The sequence below is a fragment of the Podarcis liolepis genome, assembly GCF_965112155.1.
Source record: "Podarcis liolepis genome assembly, chromosome: 8".
NCBI lineage: Eukaryota > Metazoa > Chordata > Lepidosauria > Squamata > Lacertidae > Podarcis > Podarcis liolepis.
Genome location: NC_139560.1, coordinates 32,615,405 through 32,643,340, shown reverse-complemented (window position 1 = coordinate 32,643,340; position 27,936 = coordinate 32,615,405). Strand labels below are relative to the sequence as shown.

Sequence of the window (27,936 nt, the reverse complement as noted above, 5' to 3'; positions counted from 1 at the left end):
TCAATCAGTCATATGATGATGATAGTACTAATTAATTTTTTATTATTTATCCCTGAAGGGGTGCTCCTGGTTTCAACACTGTCACTGGAGGCTCAAGTGACTCAGGGTGCCTTGGACTTAGTGGCTTGGAGTGCCTTTTTCCATCTCCAGCTGCTTCACCAGCCATGGCTCCATTTGGGCAATGATGACTGGGCCATGGTACACCAAGCTCTGATGACTTCCAGTTTGGATTATTGCAATGCACTCTACATGGGGCTGCCCTTGAAGATGACCTGGAAACTTCAACTGGTTCAAAATGAAGCAGCCAGATAGCTAGCTGGGGCTCCATTTAGACCTCGCATAACCCTCATTTTAAAGCAGTTGCATTGGTTGCTTGTTTGATTCTAGGCCCAACTCACTGAAGGTGTTAAAAGCCCTCAACAATGCATGTCCCAAATACAAATTCCTGAAAGACCGCTTTCTTTCCTATAGACCCCCATCCCCATGTGTTAGGATCAGCAGAGCGGGTGATAAATTGTTCGAAAGTGTTTGTAACACTGTTATAATTGTTGTAACCCGCCCTGAAGCCTTATGATTAAAGGTGAGTAACAATACATGTTACTAAAGTTGCATGTAGAATTAAAAGACTTAGGAGGACTAGTTGGGGGCTGCTGCCATCTTTCAGAATCTGATACAGTATATGAGGCAGCCATCTCACACTCCCTAATAATAGGGCTAGTCTAGAAGGAAAGGGCTCTGCTTGACAGAAAACTGTAATCACCAGGACCTAGCTAATGACAGGCCACTCTGAAGAGGCCAGGCCCTTGTACTGTCTCCCCCACCGAATCTCCAAAGTAGTTCTAGATATTGCTTCTCCATCATTCTCTCCTCCATCAAAACCCAAACTTTGCCAAAGTAAGTCTTCAGCAAAGAAAACTTTTTGACAGCCACTCATGCCTGAAGGTGGCAAACTGTCAAGCAATGGAATGGGTGGTCAATAGGTTTTGGGGGGATGTATTGATCCTAACAGTTGTATTTGAAATATCATGTGCTCACTACAGGTAAATAAAATGCTGTTATGCAAGGACCACATGCTCACCATTTTATAAATGTCTGCTCAGCAATGTGACTGAGAAGTGCAGTGCTCTGTCCAGTAATGGACCTGTACACAAGGCTCTAGTGATGACTTCTGATGAACGTGGGCCAAAATATAACTTTTGCAGAATTACTCAAGTCTATGTAATTTTAACAAACGAATCCATGCATTTATTAAGAGCACTTCTAAAATAAATATATTAGGGTGATACCTAATTAATTTGCAGAGCAGACTCATGGAAATCAATGGATTTAAAATTATTCATGACTACATTGATTTCAGTGGGCATGCCTTCCTCATTTTTGAATTCATTGTAGGTTTGTCCTATTTGATAGCATTGTGTTTATAAAGAGCTTTAATTCTATATCTAACTTGCTTCAGTACTCTTGCCCAGCCATACTTTCAGATAGCAACAATTCTGTGACTTTTTTTCCTGAAGAAAACATCTCCCTTGTTTTTCTGTCACTGCTATAATTCCTGGTCTTCCAGACTTACTTGCTGAACCACACAGCTGAGAAGCATTTAGTAGACAGAGAGAAGCCTGATAACATGGGTCCAGTTGCAGGCATTAGGGCCTGTCATTCTCAGTAAACATATTTCTTAGGCAGACTTGTAGCATACATTACCACTAAAAGCCTAAAAACAATGTAAGAATATGAAAGGTTATAATCCAGCTTGTTGCCTTTGCTGTGTATCTCCTTCAATAAAGAGAACAGGTCCTAGGAAAACAACAAACATGGACTCTAACAAGGAACATCTTTTTAGTACAGCAAATGATTGCATAGATATCTGCATACCTGCACAGATGTAGGCAATTTATGGACTTTTGTTGACATAAACTATATCCTGATTCCTGAACAAAATCAGAGTTTTTAGTATTGAAGTTGTCATCCTTGTAATTGGCACCTTGACAAAATTGGTGCTCTGTTTGAAAAAGTACTTTATTGAGGAATAGGAATGTTTCAAACACAGATAATTTTATACATAAAGAAACAGACTACATCCCAATAATTTAGTTCAATTGTTCTACTTGCAGAAAATATCACAACTGAGTTGACCTTCTAAAGAAAGTATTTTTCAGTGCAATTGGACAATTTACACTGCAAAACTAGCCCCATGTATCTGAGGGCAACCCCCATTGAAATCAGTAAGACTTGCTTCTGAGTAGACATGGTTAAGATTACACTGCAATTCTACACATAGTTACTTAGGGAGTAAGTTCTATTGAACTTGATGGGACACCATTCTGAGTATGCATGAATGGGATTGCACTTCGTGAAACATCATTGACAATAGTCTATCTCTTCCTTTCTCCAGTTTTATGTTCAAAAACATTCCTAAAGGTTTTGAAGAATAATGTTTTCATGGCATGGATTTTGAACTGTTTTACTACTGACCAGAACAGACAAGCAATTTTACAGTTCTACTGCTCAACTGCTGCTTTTCTGCAAGTATACCCACAGGGCATTCAGTACATTAATGAATCCAGCACTAGACAAGACCACCAATTAAAGTGAAATCATTTGCTTACCACCTCATGCTTTTTAACCCCCACAAAAGATGTGTGTCCTCCTGCAGTTTTAAGGAACACACACAATTCAAAAGGTATTTGTTACTTCAGACACATTATTCTCAATAATTCAGTCTGCATGCATGCTGACCCTCAGATGCAAATTGAGATTCTGTTTCTCTTGAATTGTAAACTGTTCCAAGTTCTCTTTAACTTGAAGAGACACTTCTTTTAAAAATATATGAGTTGATTTACTTAAAAAGAAATTGAAAGGAAGATTCAAGCGGATTAACTTCACTGAAGGGGCTTGCAGGCGTTTTAAAACTGCAAGAACCAACGTTCAGATAAAAGATACACCACAGGTTGTATGAAAGGCATGACGTACAAGAAGTTGTCGGTATAGTTAACAAGCAGAGTCTGTCAAGGATGCTATAAAAGAAAGTCTTCATTGGAAGGAATGATAATGTAGGGCAAAGACAGGGCTGGGTGCACAGATTTTGGCAAAATACATACAAGTTGACAGGCAAGTGGGGAAAGGGAATCTCAGGAGCATATTGTTTAAAAACATTAAGAAAGAAAACAACTCATTTAAATGTATCAGAATCAGGAAATTAGCCAGGGAGTTTGGGGAGGGATATGTTGAGAGGTAATACAGAAAAACTGAACGAAGTATTTGCATCTTCACTGCAAAAGTGGAAAGGTGGATACTATATATGGACAGATTTCTTTTCCTGAGGAGTGAATGAATCTGAAGGACGGAGTCAAAGGTGCCAAGAGAAGCTGAAGGAGTTACCAACAAGTTAATGATTAGCAAATCTCCGAGTCTGTATATCATACAGGAAGGGATCCAGGAAATAACTGAATAGTTATTTTGATGTCTGTTCCAGGTGAATTTGGGTAACATATTAAAGCTAAAATTAGTAAACATATATAAGTACAAGTCTTGCTGCAGAATAAGGATGGCTTCTGTAAAGGAAAGGCATGACTTACCAATATGACAGATTTCTTATGAATCCCAAAAAGCATGTGAATAGGGTAGAACTCCTATGTGAAGTTAGCAGTGATCTAGTAGAATTTCTCAGTAAATTTAGCAGTGACAGAATAAGAAGGCAAGTCCTTGTATGGATTGGCATCTGCTGTGCTGTACAGAGCAGGAAGCAGAGAGGAACAGACATTTTTCACAATGAAAGGTTAGAAGTGATGTCCCAAGATGATTTGTATTGACACAAATTGTTTTAAAATAAGTCCTGTGGAGATAGGGATGAATAGTGAGATGGCCAAGCTTTCTGATCACATCAAATTATTCCACGTGATAAAATGAAAATGGATTGTTAGGAGCTCTAAAAGGACTTCTCCAAACTGGGAGAACAGGCATAACATAGCAAATGCAATTCAATATGAGTGCACAATGGGTCAAGAACTCCTAACTTCACCTGTTTGCTTGGTGTGCAGCAACTGTTAAAAATGCAAATTCCATGCTAAGGAGTATCAGGAAAGGGATATGAAAAATTTAAGATTCAGTATTATGTCTTATATAAAATCTATGGTTCAACCACATTTAGAATAGTGTGAACTGTTTTGGTCAGCTGTTTTCAAAAAGAGCAACACAAAGCTGGGGAAAGGGCAGCCAAATGATCAGAGGCTGGAGCACCTTTCCCAATTAGAAAGCTTAAGTGTCTGTGTCATTTAAGTTTGGGGGGGGGAGGAGTTGATTCGCAGGGAATAATAATAATAATAATAATACCCCACCCATTTGATGGGTCCCAGCCACTCTTTAAAATTAAATATGTGTGCAGATAAAATGGGTAGAGAGAAGCTTTTTTCTCCCATTTCCATAATGCACAAGGTTATCCAATGGTATGGATTGGCAGAACATACACAGTACATATTAATTCATGGAATTTGCTGCCATAATATATGGAGATGACCAGCAGCTAAGATAACTTTGAAAGATGTTTAGACAAGTTAGTGGAGGATAGGACTGTCAATTGCTACTAGTCATAATGGAATGTGCTACCTCCAGGTTTGAAGACAGTTAAGTCACCAACTGAAAGATGCTGGGGGTGCAATGCTAGAAGTGAGTTATTGCCTTCATGTCCTGCTTGCTGGCTTCCCAGGAGCATCTGGTTGGCTAATGCAGGAGATGGGATGCTGGATTACATGAGCCTTTGGTCTGATCCTGCAGGTCAATTCTTATGAAACAATTTTCATTGCTGAAGCGAGTAATTTCATCCATCACAAAAGCAAGAAGAACTTCATTGCTAATATGAAGTCTTACGTTGGTGATTGCCTATTCCTGATTTAAATTAAGATTAATAGTATTTTTAGATAACAATCAAGTTCTTTGAACACAGCAGTAGCGTAAAAACACCCAGATACTTAATTTTTTGTTTGGTAATTTGTATTTAATCCATACTGTGATATTTATATAAATGAAAATATGTGCATGGATTGTTTTTAAGAATGGACATTAACATCCTTTTAAACAATTATTCTGTAACATAATCCACAGTGTGGGAACAATTACATTAGTCTTTTAGATGGACAAAGTAATCTAAAGTTTCAGATCTATGAAGGTGTTCCTTCACTGTGGATTAAGAGAACAGATTGACATGATTAATTATGTAAATCTGCTTTGCGGAAGAAAAATATACAGTTTTCCAACATTCCTTAGATGATTTATGCAAATATGAAGATGCTGATTAAATATTCAGTGGGTACTGCTCATGCATACTATCAGTATGTATACATCTCATAATGGATTGTTATAAATTAATTTACAAGTAAAAATATAGGAGAAAATTATAAAGAGATATACACCTTCCAATCCCTCAGTATTATTTTTTTTTGGCTTGAACAGAAATTGAAGAGCAATACTTCTCATTTTTTAAAGGAGGACTATGAACATCTACATACAAGTTTATATCCACAGCATCTATTCACTTTTGATTAAGAAGCCAATAAAGTTTCCCTCAAAATAGAAAACATAACAATTTCTTGTTTAAAACAGCCCTACCAAATTGATAGTTTGCAATTCAGTGCCAATACAGAACACTTATTTTCTTCCATTTGACTTGTACCCACCCCTGAGTTTAATGATTATATTTGTTTTAAATATTAGAGAAGATACAGTAGTATGTACATATCTATAAAATTTGTAAGTTACAACACAGCAGTAAAAAAAACGCTAGAATATCTTCAGCCAATCCTAGTAGGTTCTTTTAAGCTAAGCTGACCTGGTTCTTACTTTAAAAATCAAGTAAGAGTTGTACTCAATTCAGACATTCATTTATTGACTACTAGGTTTGATTTTCTTTTTAGTGCAATAAGGCAACATTAAAAAGAGCTTTGAAATAGAAAGTTTGCATATGTGTAAAGGTAGTAAGTTTATAAAAGACACATCAGTGCTTCCTAAAAAGACAGCCTAGATGCAGTATCATAAAATTACACAGAGGTGAAGAACAATTCACTATTGTTTAACAATTGTTTTTCTATATAAAAGGTAAATCTAGTTGTAGGCAGATCTTTGAAGGAGAAAACCTGGAAAAATTGCTATGGCTGTATGGGACAAGGTAAGAAAAATATACTTTTGTCTAAACTTAAATAAAAAGATCCACACTTTTTTGTCAAAACAGTTCGTCTCTGTCCAAAATGTATTTCTTCCTTTATAGTACAGGATTAGAAGACAAGATAAATGTTTACAAGGTAAAGAAATAATTTACAAGAAAATATCTTCTGACAGCTTTTCAGTGAAAATATTGTTTTGTAACATTCAAATATGACATACAACACAACAAAAGAAACAGTGAACTCAAACAAAAAAATTCAAACATATAAATACATGAAATATTGTGTAGGCAACAGGGCTCATGCTGAAGGCTAGTATGAAATAACAGTGTGCAATCTACTTGGAAAACAGCTCTAGTGTACATATTAACAAGCCCAATCATGGACTGCAGCAAATTCAGTTTTGTCACTGCCGTCTGTTCCCATTTTCAGAACAAAGTTTGCCTTGATTAAATCACCCCTACTCTATTTTATTCATACCTTTGTTTCAGAAATATAATACACACACAAAAGGTATCCATTTTACCATAGGGCTATAACATAGTACGTACCTCTCTGCTGATATAACTTGGGGGGGGGGAGGAATTCATCGTGAAAACATTGAGAGTTCAGTAAATATGCAATGATCTTATTAGTTCTTTAGCTAAGCATGTTTCAACTCACGCTGCTAGTTTTATGATCACAGTGCACAGAATCCAAATCTAAACAATTAGGTGGCTTTCAAAGTAAAGATAGGTTACTTTATAATACCAATATACTTACAAACTTTTTATAGGCCCTATCATGCATCTAACTTTTCTTGTGGCAGGGGTATAGGTTTCCTGATACAATCTTTTGCCGGCAATGGGTACACCAAAAACCGTCAAGAAATTCTTATTATTGCACAATACATGAAGACCTGGAATTCTCCCAAAAATTTTAAAGATTGAATTCTGACATTTTCTAACACCTGCATTAATACTGTATGACTAAGAAAAGCACGTCAGTAGCATGGACTGAACCAGCGATCAACATGCGCCCAGAATGCACACCAGTAAAAATGCAGTCAAGGGAAGTAGTCTTCATTGCCTATTTGTCACTTCCAGTCAGAGGTTAAAAGTTCAAAGACTGAATGATCAAAGTGCTCATTTTCTCAGTAGGACTATCTTCTGTTAGGAGTATCACAAAATGGTGGCATCAACAAGTGTCATCTTTAAAGCAAAACAAAAACAAAATTATGTACTAAACATATATTGATGTCCAAAATCTACAAAATTATTTAAGGCTAAAATATCACCTACCAGCACATATGGTAACAAGGTCAACATATATTGATTTGCTTGTTCAATAAAGAACCCTGGAAAATTATGAAAACCTACACATTCTGGAAAAACAGACCACATAATCTGAACCAATGTATTGCTTTGTTCTGTTTAAATAAATTAAGGCCAATATGCAAAGAACTATGAACCAAAGCAGATTTTAGGCTTGCTTTTCCTCAAACAACAGTTCATCCCTCTATCATTGCCATGGGACCTAGATTTTCAAGGAAAAAAGATTCAGAATTCCGCTAGGTTCTGCTCTTGATCTTTCCCATCCAAGTCCAGCCACAGCAGATATTATTATCCCTGATAAGATGCTCTGAATGCTTTTCTTTCATTACCCTCCTGGCTTGCACAGTGGAGAAGGAGATTTTGAAGAAGCACACGGGGAGAGGAAAGGGAATTGCATAAGTGGAAGTCCTCGTGCAGTTGGATACAGTCCAATGTAACTGGTACCCATATATATCATGACCAGCAACTCCTTACATGCACCTAAAATAAAAACTGACTCTTTGTATATGTCACAACTTGGCTGGGGCTGGGAGGGTTCTAGTGTTATGGACTTCTTGAGTTGGATCCAAACTGGCCATTCCATAGACAGAATGCCTGTTGCATTTTGCAGAAGGGACAGAAGCTCCCTGCTGGTGGAGGGGGGGGGGGAAGAACTAATTATTGCCAATTCCCCTTCCTGCTTCAGTGTAGCCATGCAATCTCTCATGGTATTCCAGAGAATACCCCAACCCCCAAATTTTCAGGAGGCACAGGAAAGCAGAAATTAGTAGAAATTGCCTCCTTGCTTCCTCTGGTAAAAGCAGAATTCCACCAGTTAGCTGCAAGTCCAGATCCAATTCAATCTCTGTGGATATCGGAGGCTTATTTTTACACAGGATACATGGGTGGCCTTCAATGAAATTTTAATCAGAGCAGACCCATTGGAATTAATGAACATGACTAAGTTAGGACTATTAACTTTAAAAGATCTACTCTGAGTAAAACTCAATTGAAGACCACCCAGGATACAAAGTGCTGCCTTATATCAAATATGATAGTACTGTGTCCACTCACTGCCAACAGCTTTCGACAATGTCAGGCATAGGTTTTAACTAAACCTGTTACTAATGCAGCAAAGGACTGAACCTGGGGCTTTCAACATAGCATGCAAGTGCTCTACCATTAAGCTATCACTCTTCCTCACATACAGCATTGTGTTCAGTAAAGCAAATCTAACCACTGTTATTCCCAGGAACTTCAAATGCTCTTAGATGCATTGCTTATTTCTTCAAGGTCAATACATACCATGATACCACCATTTTGTTTTCTTTGGATTCTTGTTACATGTTCTTACATAAAATGAATTATCAGGTGGTCGTCTCTGCAATAAAGGCCCATCAAATCAGTATATTTCTGATATACAGTATAAGATTATACATGCAAAAAAGGCATTAATAGCAATGATAAGCGAACTTGACATTTAGGAGCTTTCTTCTTCTCCAACTCTTGCCAGCTTGAAAAGTCAAAATACCCTCTGATTGTGCTGCAAACTTAATGGTTTTGAAGCAGAAAGGGTTATTTTACCTATGCAATAAAGATTCAGTGGAATAAAAGTGAACTTGAGATGCATGATAATCATGTAGGCTCTTGTCTTTGTTTGCGCATAATAATTTTTTTTAACTTTTAAGGTGCTATAATTTATATTTGCTGAAATAAACTAACATAGTTAGCATTCTAGCATTTGTCTGAATAGACACCAAATTATTATTCAATAAAATGTTTGCATACCTTACAGTGCAATAATCTATGCACATCTACTCAGAAGTAAGTCTCCCTGAGTTAATTGGGGCTTTTAATCCCAAGTAAGTGCACTGGAGAGCAGACCAAGTGCATTCTGCTATATTCCGACACTCCTTTTTGTTACATGAACTAATTCAGTAACTGAAATTGGTATATACAGTGGTGCCTCGCAAGACGAAATTAATTCGTTCCGCAAGTTTTTTCTTCTTGCTGGTTTTTCGTCTTGCGAAGCACGGTTTCCCATAGGAATGCATTGAAAATCAATTAATGCGTTCCTAGGGAAACCGCTTGCCAGGCTGGCGGTGCGGAGAAGGGCTTTTCTCCGCACCGCAAGCCTTCAGGACAGGTACGGGAACAGAGGGGAAGGGGCGCAGCGCTTTCCCTCTGTTCCCGGGGCTTGCGTGGGAGGAGGGTTTTTCCTCCGCACCGCCAACATTCAGAACAGCATTCTGAATGTTGGCGGTGGGAAGGAAAACCCTCCTCCCACCCCAAGTCTTCAGGAAAGCCATCCGATGCCGGGCGGCGGGAGAAGGTGTCCCCGCCCCCCCGCCCGGCATCGGAGCTTCGCTCTGATGCCGGGCGGGGGAAGGAGGCTTTTCCCCCCCACCTCCCGGCATCGGAGCTTCGCTCTGATGCCGGGCGGGGGAAGGAGGCTTTTCCCCCCCACCTCCCGGCATCGGAGCTTCGTTCTGATGCCGGGCGGGGGAAGGAGGCTTTTCCCCCCCACCTCCCGGCATCGGAGCTTCGCTCTGATGCCGGGCGGGGGAAGGAGGCTTTTCCCCCCCACCTCCCGGCATCGGAGCTTCGCTCTGATGCCGGGCGGGGGAAGGAGGCTTTCCCCCCCCCACCTCCCGGCATCGGAGCTTCGCTCTGATGCCGGGCGGGGGAAGGAGGCTTTCCCCCCCCCCACCTCCCGGCATCGGAGCTTCGCTCTGATGCCGGGCGGGGGAAGGAGGCTTTCCCCCCCCCCACCTCCCGGCATCGGAGCTTCGTTCTGATGCCGGGCGGGGGGGGAGGAGGTCCGAGGACAGTGGGGAAGACGCGCTGCGCTTCCCCGCTGTCCCGGAGATTTCCCTATGGGCTGTCGTCTTGCGAAGCAAGCCCATAGGGAAATTCGTTTTGCGAAGCGCCTCCAAAACGGAAAACCCTTTCGTCTAGCGGGTTTTCCGTCTTGCGAGGCGTTCGTCTTGCGGGGTACCACTGTACACTATTCAGTCTTAATGTTTGTTATTTACTGCATTAGAAAAGCAATTGCCTTTCTTCTACACAAAACCTTATTATTGCAGTAACAGTTACTCAACAGAAATATTTCCCCCCAGTAAATATTGACTCATTTGACCTTCAGTTCCAGCATATCACCTAACTTAGAACTACTAAACTATTCCATCACGCTCAGAAAGGGAAAATTAATAAGTATCAATAAAACCTCAGTTTTAGAATGGGAGGTTTTCGTAGTATCAATAAAACCTCAGTTTTAGAATGGGAGGTTTTCGTAGTATCACAAGGCTATTTCTAAAGACTTACCTTTTCTTTGCAGCTGGAAAGCATGCTAATAATGCTAAGACAAACTGATTGCACTGAAAGAGCTGGAGACCAGTCTTCTGTTAGAATAGATAAACAGATATGACCATTGCTATAAACATGAGGATGAATGGGAATATTTTCACCAGTAAACATGACCTAAAAACAAAATAAAGAATTAATATATTAGCATTTTATTGACAGTATATCTCTCTCTCTCTCTCTCTCTCTCTCTATATATATATATCAGCTATGATTTACTTAATTTGAGAGGGAAATTACACAGTTTATATAACTTCCATGTTTTATGACATCAATTATTGGACCAATACATATGCCTTATGAAAAGACATAATTTCAACCAAACTAAATAATCCATACTCATTATTCCTTTTCCAATTTTGGAAAAAACGTCAATTACATCCTACTTTCCCTATCTTGTAATATGTAGGTTTTAGAGTCTAGCACTTGGTCATCCACTATGTAATAAATGGGATTTCACTTCTTCTTTTCCATATACAATAATTCCTAAGGTATGATTTCAGATCTTCTTTTATTCCATGCACACAACACAGATTTTGCTATTTCTTTCTTTTGCCCAAGATAAGGATATTGTTTAATTATCAAACTGGTTGACCACTTGTTACACAATAAGGTGTCCAATCAATTTACATCATATTTAAATACATGAGCAAAAGTAAAAATACATTATAACATCAACACATTCACATAAAAGCACATGCTATTCATGAAAAATACACAAAGCTTCTCCTCACCCTCAATAACAAAAGCAGAAAACTGTGGCAGCACACTAATAGTGAATAACGTCATCATGGTCTAAGAAAAAAGGTATGGTAGTATTTTACCAAGCACCAAAAAGATGTCAACGAACATGCCAGGCAGACCTCATTCAAAAGCAGTCTACAAAAGGAAAGTCCTTAACCAGGCCCATGCAGAGGGTTGGGCAGCCATGTTACATATAAACTTTAATCCAGTTTGCTCCTGTTTAGCAAGCCATTTTTAAGTCACAGGCACGAAGGCAAATTTCTGAGTGCTAAGGATGAGGCATAAAGATAAGGCATGGTTCACAGTCAATTGCTGGAACAAGGAATGCCACTCAAAATGTCAATATTATTTGCCATGGTGGATAATTAGGTGCTCAATTTATGGCTAAACTATTCTTATTGCTCGGGAGACAAAGAACAAACAAGTGAAATCTTCAATGATACATTGGGCAACAAATATTAGTCATAATGTAGAAATGGATGTACAGGAACGTTTATGGAATGTGGATATAAAATTTACAGCATGTTATAGTTCAAGAGAAAACTATATGAAAATGCTATATAGATAGTACCTAACACCTAGTAAATTGGCAAAAATGTATAAATCAAAGTCGAATATGTGTTGAAAATGTAAAGAGAAAGTTGGTACCATTTTCATATGTGGATGGTACCTTGTAATAAGGTTAAAGCTTACTGGGAGATGTTATGTAATTAACTGAAAAAGATAACATTTATTTTTTTAAAACCCAAAAGCTTTTTTTGGAAATTATGGGATCAGAACTATCTAAACCGTATATAAATTTATTTATGTATGCAGCCACAGCTGCAAGAATTTTATGTGCCCAAAAATGGAAGGAAGAAGAGGTCTTGACATGAGAATAATGGATACAGAAGTTAATGGACTACGGAGAAATGGCGAACCTACCAGGAGAATAAGAAATCAAGATAACATTTTTATTTTTTTTAGAAAGGAATGGAAATGGTTTATTGAGTATTTACAAACAAACTGTAAATAGATTAACACATTGGCAGGATTAACGTAAAAACCTGCAGTTTCAAAATATATATGGGAATAGATATATAAAATAATATGTTGAGATAATTTGGAGTATGCAGGAAGATGAAAAGAAATGTAAAGAACCACAGAAAGAGGGGGTAGTGAGTTGGAGTTTGAAATGTTAAAATTATGATTGAATAATTGTTGTTATATACTGTATATAAATGAAAATTATAAATAAAAACAAAACAGCACTTACTGCCAGAAAAAAAACCTATTCTTATTGCTCTCTGAAGAGATAACACAATGTGTGATATCCAATTGTAGCATCCCACTTATGCACAGAGGCCTTTCCCTTCCCCACTTCAGCCTCCTATGTAGTGCCAAAATCTGCTTCACAGGATTGGGGAACCCTCCAGAGCAGGGGAGGAGAGAAAAAGGGAAATTCCACAATATCTGCTGGAGTGGCAATGACTTTCGCCCAATGAGTAGTAATCAATGTATAATCAACTTTTGCTACACAAGTGGTTTAAAATTGAAACTAAATATATGATAGTGTAAGTTACCTGAGGAGAGTCAAATGGATACCGACTACTGAATTTAAATAGCAGCTGAAATTTCTCCCCTTCATATAATGTTCCAGGAGCACCTTCCATGTCTACAATCCATCTTTGGAAATAAAATAAATTACACAACACAGAGAAAAAAATTAGTAACTCAATATATCTAGTGGAGGTTTTGAGTTCTAGTTTGTAAGCAGCTGTTTCCTACACTGAAAAGGGTCTTCTTTTAATCTCATAGTGGCAAAAAGCAACTTTCAATGTTGAGGAAGGTCTAATGCTTACAGAAAAAAATCTTTAAAAGTCCCATTGCATGAGCTAATCCTTGGCCATGTTTAAAGGAAGTCCCTGAATTGTACATTCAGTCTACCACCTCCTGCCAGCAGAACTGTGCCTGATATCAAATTTGGACTATAACCCATTCAAATTTCTAATAACAAATAATATTAGCTATTTCAAAGCAGGAGGAGTAGACAGGTAAATTGCAATTCTAGCAAGAGCTGCTTTTGTTTAAATTGTGAATATAAATTTTAAATTACAGTCTTGATGTACTTTGACAAACATTATTAATACATTAATCAAGAGCAATGAAGATTTAACTTTATTGAAAGGTAGAGGCAATAACAAGAAATCTTTTGTGATGCCAACCCCAACTTGTTATTTCATGGGGAAAAAGGCTGAAGGGTTCTCAATATTCACAAAACTACCAGAACCACATACCATTCTTTTCTATAAAAAGTGATGCCCTTGTAAATCACGTCTCCAAGTGAGCAATGTTTGTACCTAAATCATTTGAAGCTGACAGCACTACCCAGTCACCCGTGCATTGCTGAAAGCAGTTCCTAATTCAGTTGTGTAAACTATGTGTACAGTTCTGAATACTGGACACCTTGATGCTATACTGACAACTGTGTCCACAGCTCCCTTCAAAAAAGTCAACAAACATGAACACAAATATTTATAGAATACAGAATAATTGTCCATAGGTTTTTTGCCCTTTCACTTTCTAATTATTTCAGTACCTCACATGAAAAGGTAGAAGAAAGAAAACCTTGAAAATCAGTCTGCATTCCAACTGTGGAGTTTTGTGACTCCATTTAGAATGAGCAGCCCCAAAACTAGATAAAAAGCAGAACATTCTTAATTTATTCATTTAAAAATGCCATCTTGGGTGTTTTTTATGGAAAGGCAGGGTATAAATATAACAAATAAAGAAAACTTCTGTAACTTTACTGCCACCCAACTATTTTGAGAGTAACAGAACAGCTCCAGCTGCTGATTGTGTGAATCCTATACTTACTATAGACTATATCCAATGCTACAGATCAGCAGGCACATGAGACTTCTGCAAGCACCAAGAACTTCTTTTTCTCCTGTTTGCTCCCTTTTGTCAAAATCTGCTTCAGAGGGGTTAGGGGACCCTTCAGAGCAGACTTGGGGGCACATGGCCTGAGGAGAGGAAATCCCATTGCACCAGCGTAACCCTGTGCAGTAGCACTGGATACAACCCCATATTTACACTATACCATACTTGCAAATATATTTAATATAAATGCATAGGCCAATAACTATGTATAAGTATACTATAACAAGCTTGGAAATATACCGTATTTTTTGCACCATAACACTCACTTTTTTCCTCCTAAAAAGTAAGGGGAAATGTCTGTGCGTGTTATGGAGGGAATGCCTACAGGTGGCATGCCTACGGATTTTCCTCCTCTAAAAACTATGTGCGTGTTATGGTCGGGTGAGTGTTATAGAGCGAAAAATACGGTAATTAATGCATAGGTCAGATATTGTACATTTCACAATTTTTTAAACAGTATATTGTTAGGAAAACACAACATCCTGCCCATTTTCAGTTTCAGCTAGAAAAGAAATTATGAAAATGTAAACACACTGACTGTGTAATTGAATTTTGGACACTCTTTTCATTCAAAGTCATTCCTGGTGGTGGGTCATTCTGTAAAGCCAACAGTTCTTTCTGTAGCCTCTTCTAAAAAATGAAAGGAGGAAAAGCTTTTTAAATATTTCATAAAGAATATATTCCTTACAGTAACTGTTTAGTACATATTACTGCAGACCAACAAACAGTATTGCCAAACAGGTTTACATGATACATGTCAAAAATTTATAAAAATATTCATATCATAAAAGACTGACATGTGTCAATGCTATGCAATGTGTCTAAATTTTTAATTCTGTATGACATTTCTGGAAACATCTCCTGAGAAGTGTAACAACTTATTTTCCTTTGGTACTATTAATTCCATATAGTGGTGTATAGCAGTAATATTCAGAGTGATGAGCAGCTTCTTTTTTAAAAAATGTAGCGAAGTAGTCAAGATCCAGAGAAATGGAACACAACCTCTGCATCGCCAGTGGAACTTGGGACTTGTACAGTGGTAACTCGGGTTAAATACGCTTCAGGTTACATACACCTCAGGTTACAGACTCCGCTAAGTAGTACCACGGGTTAAGAACTTTGCTTCAGGATGAGAACAGAAATTGGGCTCCGGCGGCGCGGCGGCAGCAGGAGGCCCCATTAGCTAAAGTGGTGCTTCAGGTTAAGAACAGTTTCAGGTTAAGAACGGACCTCCGGAACGAATTAAGTACTTAACCCGAGGTACCACTGTATTTCACAAATAGTCACCCATGCTGTATGAAGAACCCACATAAGAAATGGAGGGACTTTCTGCTTTATGGCACAGGGAGGTGGTGTCCACTGAGAGTTTTGAAAGCCCTGAGTGTGCCTAAACTATTAAACTATTGTGGCCTACATCTGGAGAGTCTCCTTTTTGAACTTTAGTCTCTTTAGAATTCCTTTGTTACAATGAGGGCTAGAGATTTTATTTTAAAATTTATCTCAAGATTTTACTGAGTTTAGAGATTATGCAAAGCAGACTTTCCTTAATATTGGCATTCTGGCTTTGCTTAAAGGTGCAGGAAGCCTAAAACAGGAAGAAAAGGGAAATACTATTAATAGATGCTGCCCTGGATCCTTCTCATACTAGGAAGTGGGGTGGGGGGTGGGGAATTGAAATCCAAACCACCAACACAGCATGGTTAGATGGCAATGATGAGTTCTGCATAGTGATGTTAAAAAAAAGAAGGTTGCCAACATATTTTATTGTGTTGTTGCAATTTTAATTATTGTTTAATTGAAATTTTGTACTTTTTCTGTTTTAATTAACTGTTGTACTCTACCCTGGGGCTCCAGCATAAAGAGTGCATAATAATGTACATAATACCTTGTAAATGATACTGCAATCCTAAACCATGTGCTAACTCTAACCATGTCAACTCAAAAGTTTGTCCTATTTAATTCAATGGGGCTTACAGGTAAGTGGAATTAGGGCTGTGCAGCTTAAACCATGGTTCGGATTGTGGTGTTAGTCACTAACTTACAACTGAAGAACACACAGTCCTTCTGTTCATTTCAGGTGCAGGCTTTTAATATGGAAAGGAACTGTACATTTTATGTCAATGAAACAAACATTGGCAGGTTGCTACATTGTAAAAGAAATCCCCAAACATAAGCGGAAGAGGAAGTTTTCACAAATTTACATTGATAATTGGTATTTCTGTTTCTAGAGAACAGTAGCAGCACTAGCAGCAGTCACAAGTTATACACAAGCTGCAGAGACAAGTTTTGTCCTTTACTTATAGGTATTTTTTAAAAAATGCTCAGGCTTCAGTTGTTCCCCAATGCATTCTCTTATTTTATACTGTATCACAGACCTACTCAGGAGGTACAGAAGTAACAAATGACTAATTTGTTTACTTAAAACAAGGGGAAAGAATTCAACCCCACCCTTTTTACACTCAAATTACTAGGCTATTAGCAAAAAGAGAATATTTAAAGGAAATTAGAAGCAAAATGAATGAATTAGTACAAGTTTCTGTAAAAGTCGAATACAGTATAAAATGATTAGACAGTAACAAATTAGACACAATTATGGCAGCCTTGAAATACAGGGTCAGCAACTATGAAAACAGGAAAGCTAGAAGGTAAAAATTAAGGTTATCCTGGTACATATCATCCCTTAATTTCACATGGTGAACTATCTGTGCCTTCTCTCTGCCCTACCTCACATCTACTACATTCAACACACTTTATTCAACACACTTTATTAATAAATTTGCTTTACTTTCAAATGCAAAGCAAGGCATGATTTGTTCTCATGTAAGGGACACAGCATCCATACGGAGACAGATCCCTATAGAGCTCAGACTTCTATTTTTACCGCACAGCACACGCACACAGGTATTACTATGGAGAATGCAAGGTCTGCAAATGCCTACCATATCCCACCACCACCATGGTCACTTGAGAGCACAGTCAAAGTTGAATGGAGATATGTGATATGCACACAGACTTCCTATTCCCTGGACTGTTGAGGTGGGTGTGGGGAGAAAACAGATTCCAGCAAACCTTATAGAGATCTCTTCTCAAAGGCACTGTGTCCTTCTAGACTCAAGGAAATAGATTTTGCCACTGGAATACAATCACAGTTTTATCAAATATTTAACACTAAGCATTTGGCATATATTTAGATCATGTGCTCTAACATGCAACATGAGGATGACCTATGCAGAAGTTTTTAAAGCACTCTTTGAAGTGGCAGCATAGTTTAGAACTGTTTTAAATGTGCTTTATAGTTTTTAATAATATAATAGTAATAATAATTTTTATTTATACCCTGCCCTCCCCAGCCAAGGCCGGGCTCAGTGCGTCTTACAAGCAATAATAAAAACAAGTTGAATGATTACAACTTAAAAACAAAATTAAAATACATGAAAATATTGAAACATGAAAATATTAAAATGTAGCCTCCTCGCAGGAGGAGAAAGAAAAGAAAAAAGAAAGAGAGGGAGGGAGGGGGGGAATCAAATTGGCTCCAAGCCAAAGGCCAGGTGGAACAACTCTGTCTTACAGGCCCTGCGGAAAGAAATCAGATCCTGCAGGGCCCTGGTCTCATGAGGCAGAGCGTTCCACCAGGCCGGAGCCAGAGTTGAAAAGGCCCTGGCTCTGGTTGAAGCCAATCTAACTTCCTTAGGGCCCGGGACCACTAGGGTGTTGCTATTTATGGACCTTGAGGCTCTCCGTGGGGCATACCGGGAGAGGCGGTCCCGTAGGTACGAGGGTCCTAGGCAGTGAAGGGCTTTAAAGGTAAAAGAAGCACCTTAAATCTGACCCTGTACTCTACCAGGCGCCAGTGCAGTTTGAAAAGCACTGGGTGAATATGCTCCCATGGTAGAGACCCCGTGAGGAGCCTCGCTGCAGCATTCTGCACCCTCTGGAGTTTCTGGGTCAGCTTCAAGGGCAGCCCCACGTAGAGCGAATTACAGTAGTCAAGCCTGGAGATGCCCGTCGCATGGATCACTGTGGCGAGTCCCTATCGATTTCATAACAAATGCCCATGTACCTCTTTGAAAGACAATGGAAAGTTACCCTTTCCTGCAGGAAAAACCTTCCATTTAGTTCCAACTCTCCTTTTTCTGGTCAAGTCGCTCAGAGTGAATGATAGCAGGCCAATTTAAAGTGGCCTCAGATGAAAAATTATTGGGCTACAGTTCCCATCTTCCATGCCTACTAGCCACGCTAGCAGGGGCTGATGTGAGTTGTACTCCAACAACAAATGGGGTGTGCTATGTTGGCTACCCTGACACATTTCAGTCTGGCTAGTTCTGAGAACAAGACTACCTCAGATGCCTAAGTATACAGTCTAAGCAAGCAGTTGGTAGTGGGGAGGAATGTATATTTGGCTAGACAGTATCCTTGATGGGATGGTTACTTTTATGTTTTTTTCATTGATATTTCTGGAAGTTTTGCCTGCTGAGGTAGTACAATTACACACACACACAGTTTTGTCTTATTATCTTGCTTTCATTTTTGTATATTTTATTCTGGAGTTCCACAGTGAGGACATTACTATCAGCACCAGTTGTGCCTACATTTGTAGCAGCCCTGTGAGGAAGGTTTTGAAAACCAGTCCTTCTGCAGGGCACCAGTGGTGGTGACCCAGAAGGGGGCAGCACCAAAGGAGGTTGCCTTTGGGACTGGAAGGCACGCCCATTAAATATGTATTTGGATAGGCAGGGAGGCGGGGGATACTGGAGCTGATGGTGTTACCTTTTGCAGAGTCCTAGGCAGATGCAGATACGACAGTGGGAATTGGAAAGGTCAGGTGAAGGGAAGACAAGGCATTGCATGCTCTCTCACTTTCAAATCCTTCCTTTAACCCTACATTTCCTGGTACACATGACTGCAACTCAACAAACTTGCAAGTGCTTCTCCTGAAAGCTAGGCTGATGAATGGTAACACTGCTGCCATCAGGATTTAATCCTGGATGAAGATGCTGATTATTACAGAGATAGGTTGGATGATGATGGTGGTGAGGTTATCCTCTCCCAATTTGCTTACTGAGTTCCTAGGTACAGGATCAGCATGAATAGGGATCAACATTGTCATGGTTCATCAATGTTTCACTCACTCAGCCCAACAATCCACTGAATATACTAAATATAAATGTGTGCACGTAGTGTTGACTTCTCAAAGCAGAATAGTTTCTGCCTGTTTGCAGCCCACTTTACCATCTTCTAGTCTCCATTTCTCAACTGAGACATATATTCATGCCAATGCCACCTTGAGAAAAACAGCTCAGGACTTCTTGTCCCCCACAACAACCCTAAGCCTCAAATGATATTCAGCCTGGCATATGCTTGATTCACTGGTTTCATTGCTACAGACAGATAATTACCTAGTCAGATTTGGGCTGCTTTTGGTACCTGCAGGGATTGAGTACCCATTACATAGGCTGCCACTGAAAGCTCATGAAGCCAAATGCATCCCTGAAGTCCTTTTGGATTTTCCTACTGACATGCCTGGTGGTTCTGTCATGGTCCTGACTAATCCTTGGAATAGAAAAATTACCCATTTATTCCCAAAGACTTATTTGTAGAGTTTATCTATCTCTTTGGTTTCCAAGGAGTTGAGAATGTAACAAGAATACAAACATAACAGCCTAATCTGTATTCAGGGGCATCTAATAGAGCAATTCTGGGTGGTGAAACCCCTTACAATTTGTCAAGGAAGGAAATAGATAGAAACTTTGGTGGTCCACTCTGACTATTATGCAGATAAAATTACTTGCATCCATTCCAAGTTGGATTTCATTTTTCAAACAAAATGGGAGATGTCAGATGCTGTGGATGCCTTTCAAACTGTTGGCCAAGATGACATGGACACTCTCCTTAGAGAAGCAAGACTCCCACATTTATGAAGCAGGCCTCTGGATCAAATGTGGCTCCCACATTTATGAAGCAGGCCTCTGGATCAAGGTGTGATTTCACTGCTTACATTGCTCATTGCATCACCTACATCAAACAGGCAGTGGATGCAATCAAGCTTGAAACAGTGAATACATGCTGGTGAAACTTGTGGAAGGAATGCACACACAATTTCAAAGGATTTCCAACCATTGCCATTGGGGTGGAGAACATTGTGCAGATGGTCAGGCAAATGGGTGGTGGTGGTTTTGTGGACCTCATCCAGGAAGAAGTGGGAGAACTAATTGAGGGTCAACAGGTATTGCCTATTGAAGAGCTAGAGGAACTGGTCAGATCAAGTTCAGAATGTGATGATGAGGATGGCAAACATGAATCAGAAATTTTCTCAACTCTTTTAAGTGATAAAGCACACAAATGATCTGACTGCAGAATTTGACCCTTCCATGGAACACAGCCTCAAGATCATCCATGGGATTACAGATGCTCTCAAGGAAATGTTTGACAAGTTCAAGACACAGCAGCAGCTGCCAATCATAATGCTCCTCACAAAGAAACCACCAGCAGCAGCACTAGATGTGGCCATGCCTCTGGATCTGAACCACAACCAAGCACTTCTGGCTACCAGTCAACCCCCTGGTCCTAATATCATCTGAAGCATCATCCAGTGACAGAGAGGAGGAGGAAGACTAAGAGCTGCATTCATCCCTCATCGGTAACTGCAACGATGGTATTCTAGGGGTTGTTCCAGCTTTACACAATTTTACTTATACACAAGATGGCCAGGAATGTAACTTCCACATAAGATGCAGTTCTCCATTATGTTGAAACTCAGAGAACTGTTTAAAATATAGTTTTGAACAAGTCAGAATTTGAAAGCATGGTGTGTTCCTGTCTATTCCACTTATCTTTCTTAACACCACAGTTCACTGAATCTAGATGTTACAGGAAACTAGTTTGTTTAAAATGAAGTGAAATTTTCTAATATCCTTCTTGTGCGCATGGAAGGGGAGGGCAAGGGAGAGAGGAATGCTTAATGACAAAACAACTCACTCCCATTCTAGGAAAGGTTATGGTTTCTCATTATATCTGAACCAATCCAAAAAGCAATGTGGTTTCACATGTCCAATTACAATGAGTCAGTTCTTGACATATGTTCCAATCCTAAACTGTTTAATCCTAAAATATGTTCAGAGCAGAGCATAATCTCATAGTGCTACATCATATTACTAGGTGGGTATTTCATGATGCTACATGCATTTCTTATTTTCCTTCAGCTGCATTTCATTTCAGTGTATTATACATACACTGTGTGTGTACATACCACACACATACACACACACACACAAAAAAAAACCCACATCAGATTTTTAAAAATAGCACAGTTAAAATTAAGCGAGAATTAGTCGCCCTAGGCCATCTAGCAAACTTCATGGCTGAATGGGGGTATGTATCAATGTACCATCATGCACCCACTGCACTAAGATTAGCTTACTTCCTGTTTAGACACCACCTTCAATTGCTAGAAGTGGTAAAATAGATTATGAAACACACACAAGTTAAACTGCTGGTTTTAAAATATTCAAACATTATTGTTTTTTATTTGCTTAGTAGGAGACCTGCATGCAACACAAAAGAATAAACAAAAGTTTAGCTCTCTAGTCCAGAGCTTTCCAAACTGTGTGTCGTGACACGTTAGTGTGTCAGCTGCAGTGTGTAGGTGTGCTGTGCAATGTTCCCCACAGTCCTTGGGATTGGAAAGGAGTTAGTTTCATCACCAATTTGCTTGTAAAACTGAACTGCTGTGTTGCGAAATGATGCATGTCTAAAAGTGTGTCACCAACATGAAAAGTTTGGAAAGTTCTGCTCTAGGCAATTAAACTGGTGCAGTGCCATAGAAAATGCAGAATTCTTTTATAAATGTGGCCTCTTTGGGCAATTTCTTGTTACTAAATATCTAGTGCCCCATACTAGATACAGTAGAGAAGACCAAAGTGTCGAGCCCTCTCCTGAGATACAGTATACCCTGGGAAACAGGGAAGTGACACCAATAATTGAATGAATTACAAATTTAAATTAAATATGTCATCAGATGAATTATTCCCTAAGACTGAACGGAATACAAGAGTGTTCAAGAGTGCTATACAGACATGAAAGCTGGAAATGATGTTAAATACCTTCACTTGATTCTCTGATCAAATTGCCTAGGGAAATAAGGTATCCCTAGCATATTATCCAAAAGTTTAATCAATACCCCTGACAGCACAGCATCCACAATAAGAAACAAGAGCTGAATTTCACAATGCCAGAAAGTTACCAAGAAATTAGAACAAATACAACACAATTTCTATCGTGACTAAAAGTAGTGCACTTTAACGATCACAGAACTGAGAAACTTGCAAGTTCTCATTCTGCAGTGTAAAAGCTAAGGGAAATGTAAAAGAAGCTGAGTGGTAGAGATGGAGTGGGGAGAACCCACAAAAACATTAATGTTCTGTGAATCCAAAAAAAGCCTTCATTTAAAAGAACTATTCTCCAACTGCTCCAACGCAGTTTTACAAGTCAAGTTCTTGAAAAAAATCGGCAAATTTAATCTCCAATCTGGTATTATTTAAACTGAATATAAATAAGGTTTAGATTTTTGTCTGTCCATCTGTTTGGAACATTAGATGTCTGTTCTGCATGTTTTGTTTAATCTTGCTTCACATAATTTAAAAATATCCTTTGTTCTTTGATATTAAAATATGTAGTTACTGTACTTCTTATATTTTAACATCAATTCTAAATTGAAATCACATTCATATTGTCCTATGTTTTACATTTTATGTAGACTGCTCAGAGGTTTTGATGATTAAGCAGTATATAAATCCTTGTTTCTTTGTTTTAAAAAAAGGCGCAACACTGGATGCACTGCTTATTTCAGCTTTCATCCAAAAGCAAGAGAAAGCTCAGTGGAACATTAAAAGACATTAGTATTGTAATATGTGTTTTTGACAGGCAGCCCTATTTCATAGGATGATGTACTTGTCTAAGCTGGTCAAGCTTGTAAGTCTACCTCTATGGGTTGTAGAGCCATTGAAGACAATAGGACATGACTGATGTCAACGGGTCTATTCCGAGTACAGTGGTACCTCGGTTTACAAACTTCCTGAAGTCCGTTCTTAAACCAAAGCATTCTTAAACCAAGGTGTGCTTTCCCATAGCAGTGGGAGACTCAATTTACAAATGGAACACACTCAACAGGAAGTGAAACATGTTCTTATTCCAAGGCATAGTTCACAAACCAAAACACCTACTTCCAGGTTTGCCGCGTTCTTAATCCAAGTTGTCCATAAACTAAGCTGCTCTTAAACCAAGGTACCACTGTATAAATTTGTCTACAAAGGGCTGTAGCCTAATACCACCACACGAGGTAATAATGATATAAATAAATGGTGCTGATTTGTTGATTTCGTAGCCTAGCATCTTTCCTAAACTGCTTCTCATGCACCATCACATCAGTAATCCCACAGAGCAGCTCTGTGGTGGGGCGAACTGCGGGACCTTTTGGTGAAGGGCAGATCTGAACAGGAGATTTCACACCAAACAAGCTTGCTCTCCTTTTTGAAGTCTGAAGGACAAGGCACAATAGGTGAGAAGGGGTGGGGGTGGGGGGCGGAGCGGGAGAGAAAGAGAGAAACGTCAAAGCATCAGGCAGAGGACGGCGCTACCGTCGCTGCTCCTTCCTAAAGCAAAACATACAGTGACTAACGTATGCAATAAAAAAAGGAGAAGGACGTCAGAATGACTTTCCACACTTCCTGACTTTGAGCGACCCTCTTCCTTAAATCATCCCCTCATGGATCGCCACCCCACCCCCCAAACCGCCCCGTATCAGCCCTGCGCTGAAAATTACCCTGAAGAAAAGGGAGAAGTTTAAAGGGAAACCCCTGAGGTGCGACTAGACCTGTCACAGCAAAAGCCAGCAAGGCCCATTCAGCTCTCTGGCGCCGGCGCCTCCTCCTGCCTCCCAAGCAGCTGCAGCAGCAGCAGCAGCCCGGGCCAAGCCACCCCAGCCCTAAACCACACCTAAGGGAAGAAGAGCCGGGGGGTCACGCACCTGCTGGTTCCTGGTACCGGCCCAACCTGGAGCGCGCGCACCTACCCCCCCCCGACCCCAAATAAATGCCCGGCTCCTTTTGCCCCAGCTGAGGGAAGGGCTTCCCTTCGGCCTCTCCCAAACCCCTCGCTCGGCTCCCAGGCTCCCCTCGCTCCGGCGCCAAGTTCCTCATACGGAGTCCCTCCCGCCGCTCGCCCAGGAAACGCCACAACAGCCGCCGCTTCCTCCTCCTCCCCGGAGCCGCATCCACAGAAAGCAGCGCAGCAGCAGCAGGGGCACGAGAGGAGAGCCGCCCCCGCGCCAACCGCCGCTCTGCCCTCCCTCCTCCCCCCGCCCGCCGGCCCCGCCGCCTTCTTTCCGCACCCCCGTCCCCCCTCTCTTTCTCCCCCTCTACACCTGGGGACGAAAGGACACGCCGCCCCAGCCTGGCCGCCGCAAGCTGCTCACCTGCATAGACGCCATGATGGATCCGCCTCCCTCCCTCCCTCCCCCCCTCTCTCTGAGCCGCCGGCCCGGGCCGGGAGGGAGAGAGAGACAGAGACAGAGGCGGAGAGACGCAGCGCGGCGGCGGCGGCGGCGGCGGCAATAGTGCCGGCACCCTTTCCTCGCCTCCTCCCCCACACCCCGTCCGGGTCACGTGGGCGCGCCGGCCAGCCCGAGGAGAGAGCGCATGCGCCGGGAAGAACCGCTGCCGCGGTCGCTTCCAAGTAGGCGAGAGGGACAGTTCCGAGCGGACATCGAGAAATCCTGTCCTTCGAAAAGCGGGGCGCCAATGTCGGCTGCCTGAAACGGTTCTCGCCTAGATCGCCTTTTTCTCTCGTTTTTTGTGATTGTTTAATCTCTGCTTCCTATTAAATCGAAAATAAAGGCGGCTTACAAAAAATAGAAACCCAGTTTTTTTATCTACTGTATAAGATGCCCCGAGTCCGTCAGGGGAAAAGGCGGGGTATAAATAAACATATACCGGTAATTATAATTATAATAATCTTAGGTGCTGAGTGCCATCCTGGTACTTTCCTGCAACCAGAGGAAAACGTTTAAGGTGAGGGTTTCTAGCAGCAACCCAGCAAAGTAAGGCAGACCTCCTACAATCTTGTCCCTGTCCTTTAGGACAGAGGTGGAGCAGCTGTGGCCCCCGGTTGTAACTTCCATGGTCTGTAGTTGTGCAAATGCTGATGATGAAGAACTACTACTACTGACAAGACGGTTCACAGGTGGCGCTGTGGGTTAAACCACAGAGCCTAGGGCTTGCCGATCAGAAGGTCGGTGGATCGAATCCCCGCAACGGGGTGAGCCCCCGTTGCTCGGTCCCTGCTCCTGCCAACCTAGCAGTTCAAAAACATGTCAAAGTGCAAGTAGATAAATAGGTACTGCTCTGGCGGGAAGGTAAACGGCGTTTCTGTGCACTGTTCTGGTTCGCCAGAAGCAGCTTAGTCATGCTGGCCAAATGACCCGGAAGCTGTATGCTGACTCCCTTGGCCAATAAAGCGAGATGAGTGCCGCAACCCCAGTCGGTCACGACTGGACCTAATGGTCAGGGGTCCATTTACCTTTACCTTACTGATAATACACTTTTAAATTCATGTATTTGACCAGCACTGCACAATTAAAATAATATTCTAGCCTGAGTCTAAGTTTACTTAGTGAAGTTCTACTGTATTGCATAAAGTTATCAAATAAGTGTATACAAGGCTACCTACTATATGGGAGACTTTACAATTTCTATTCATGTCACATTGCTTTTTGCAAACTGTTATATATGCTATCTTGTGATTTGAAACACAAGAATGACTAAATCCCAATTCCCCTGTTGTTCTGCAGGATGTTTGATTTTTATATTATTAAAAGTAAATGAGATGTTACTCTGTTTGACACTCTTACCTGCTGTAAGAAAGAAACCAGGAAGTACTGTGGTGACATTAATATTTCTTGTTAAATATTTCTGTATATTAAAAAACTCAGTGTACATTCCAAGGAATCTTGTTCAATAGCTTTCACCCCAGCTGTTCTTGGTCTCCAATTGTATTTATTAAAAAGCACCAGCTAAACTCCAGTCGGTTACCTTTCTATGGTTTGTGATTAGTTCTGAGGAACTTACTTCCTACAGAAAGCACTAAGAATTTCAGCAGTGGAATCTGATTGTATGCATGTTTTCTCAAAATGTTAAGCCCTCTGTGTTGATTAGGACACACTTCTCTACGCACAATTACTGAGGAATAAACCTTATGCAGCTCAGTTGACTGCTGGGTAAACAAACACTACATGGGCCTTCATGGCTGCAGTCCTAAACATACATGGCAGTTAGCTCCATTGAACTCAGCAGGGCTTGAGTAAATACACAGAGTATCAGGCTGTACGTACAACTGGCCGCCTGTAATGAAAAAGCAGAGAAAAGAAAAAGGAAACCATTAACTTCAATAACAAATAACCTTTCTCTTTTTGAAATGCTACTTACACTGAATATATTTAGATGTGATTTATTATAGAAATAGAACATATGCTAAAAGTGTGGCTGTCTGGCTTATTGTGAATGCTTCATTCCTTTTAGTTTTCTGCAACTTTGAACCTGACAAGAGACAAAGAGTTTTATTATCCTTAATAACTGCAAATATCTCTTCTGCCAGTGTAATGTCAGTCCCATCAAAATTTGAATTTGGGCAGAGAGAAAGTAGTCAGAGCTAGGGAGTTAAAAATAGGATGCAGCTGCGGGATGGAGGGTGCAGATATTGTTTAGGAGAATCTAGTCCGAGAATAACAGTCATGCTAAAATGACAAGCCCAGTTTGCTGGAGGGAGTGTGGGGGAATGGATATGTACTTCTATATGGTGGTTTTGCCCTGTTATTTAGTCTTTCTGGAAGAAAATATTTTATGAAATAGGCTAGTTTCACACCCCAAACTTTATTTACGGACCTAATGATGGTCCTAGTAGTAGTATTGTTAATTAATATGATCATCCAACTTTCCTTCTCTAAAGTCACATGGAGTTAAAAGTAGTTCTTCACACTGGATTATTCACTCATTTTAATTATTTCAATTTCCTGTCAATATGTACACAGAAATTGACAGGCTTTATGTAATCTTACATTCTCTGTGCATTCTGAATCAGTAGGGCTTCTAATACAACCAGAAAAAAACGGTCTCTTTTGTGTACTGGTGATTTAAAAATATTGTCCAAAAAGAAATTTCCCCATGGAAAAGAAAGCACTTATAAGAATAACCATAATTAATGGCAAATGACAAATAACCACACCTGGAAATTGCATGACAACCTTATGTTTACGCAGAAATACATTCCACTGTCTTCAATGGCTTAGATCCCAAAATAAATTCACAGACATTTTCTATCACTTCCTCTACCCTGCAGTCACCTGCGGTTCCCCAAAAGCCTCTGGTAGGTAGACTCATTGAAATAAATGAATTTAGTTTCATTATATTCAA

General features: G+C 40.2%; 1 protein-coding gene and 1 long non-coding RNA gene across 5 annotated transcripts; one reads left to right on the top strand and one right to left on the bottom strand.

Annotated features, from left to right (window-relative positions):
• Nucleotides 1-63: 63 nt before the first annotated feature.
• LOC310713416 lies at nt 64-6,388 on the top strand. Its single transcript, XR_014529218.1, has 2 exons — nt 64-584; nt 713-6,388. It is a non-coding gene; the product is annotated as an uncharacterized lncRNA (long non-coding RNA).
• UBE2W (ubiquitin conjugating enzyme E2 W) lies at nt 1,999-26,863 on the bottom strand. 4 transcript variants are annotated; one of them, XM_083517488.1, is made up of 7 exons: nt 26,054-26,863; nt 24,945-25,692; nt 15,012-15,103; nt 13,114-13,216; nt 10,769-10,924; nt 8,750-8,825; nt 1,999-7,342 (listed from the first exon to the last, which is right to left on the bottom strand). In XM_083517488.1, exons 2-7 carry the CDS (start codon nt 24,957-24,959, stop codon nt 7,329-7,331), a joined length of 456 nt encoding a protein of 151 aa, XP_083373614.1. In that variant the 5' UTR covers nt 24,960-25,692; nt 26,054-26,863; the 3' UTR covers nt 1,999-7,328. The 4 variants fall into 4 exon arrangements, with proteins under 4 accessions (XP_083373614.1, XP_083373616.1, XP_083373615.1 ...); XM_083517490.1 differs by lacking the exons at nt 24,945-25,692; nt 26,054-26,863 and adding exons at nt 19,873-20,026; nt 24,498-24,749; XM_083517489.1 differs by lacking the exons at nt 24,945-25,692; nt 26,054-26,863 and adding an exon at nt 24,498-24,771.
• Nucleotides 26,864-27,936: the final 1,073 nt, after the last annotated feature.

What these genes read in the sequence shown, in the direction of transcription:
- UBE2W (XM_083517488.1), bottom strand. An exon ending in GTCCAAAATTCAATTACACA is followed by an intron (nt 13,217 to 15,011) that starts GTCAGTGTGTTT and finishes TTATTTCCAAAG; the next exon opens with ATGGATTGTAGACATGGAAG. An exon ending in TTTCCAGCTGCAAAGAAAAG is followed by an intron (nt 8,826 to 10,768) that starts GTAAGTCTTTAG and finishes CCTTTATTGCAG; the next exon opens with AGACGACCACCTGATAATTC.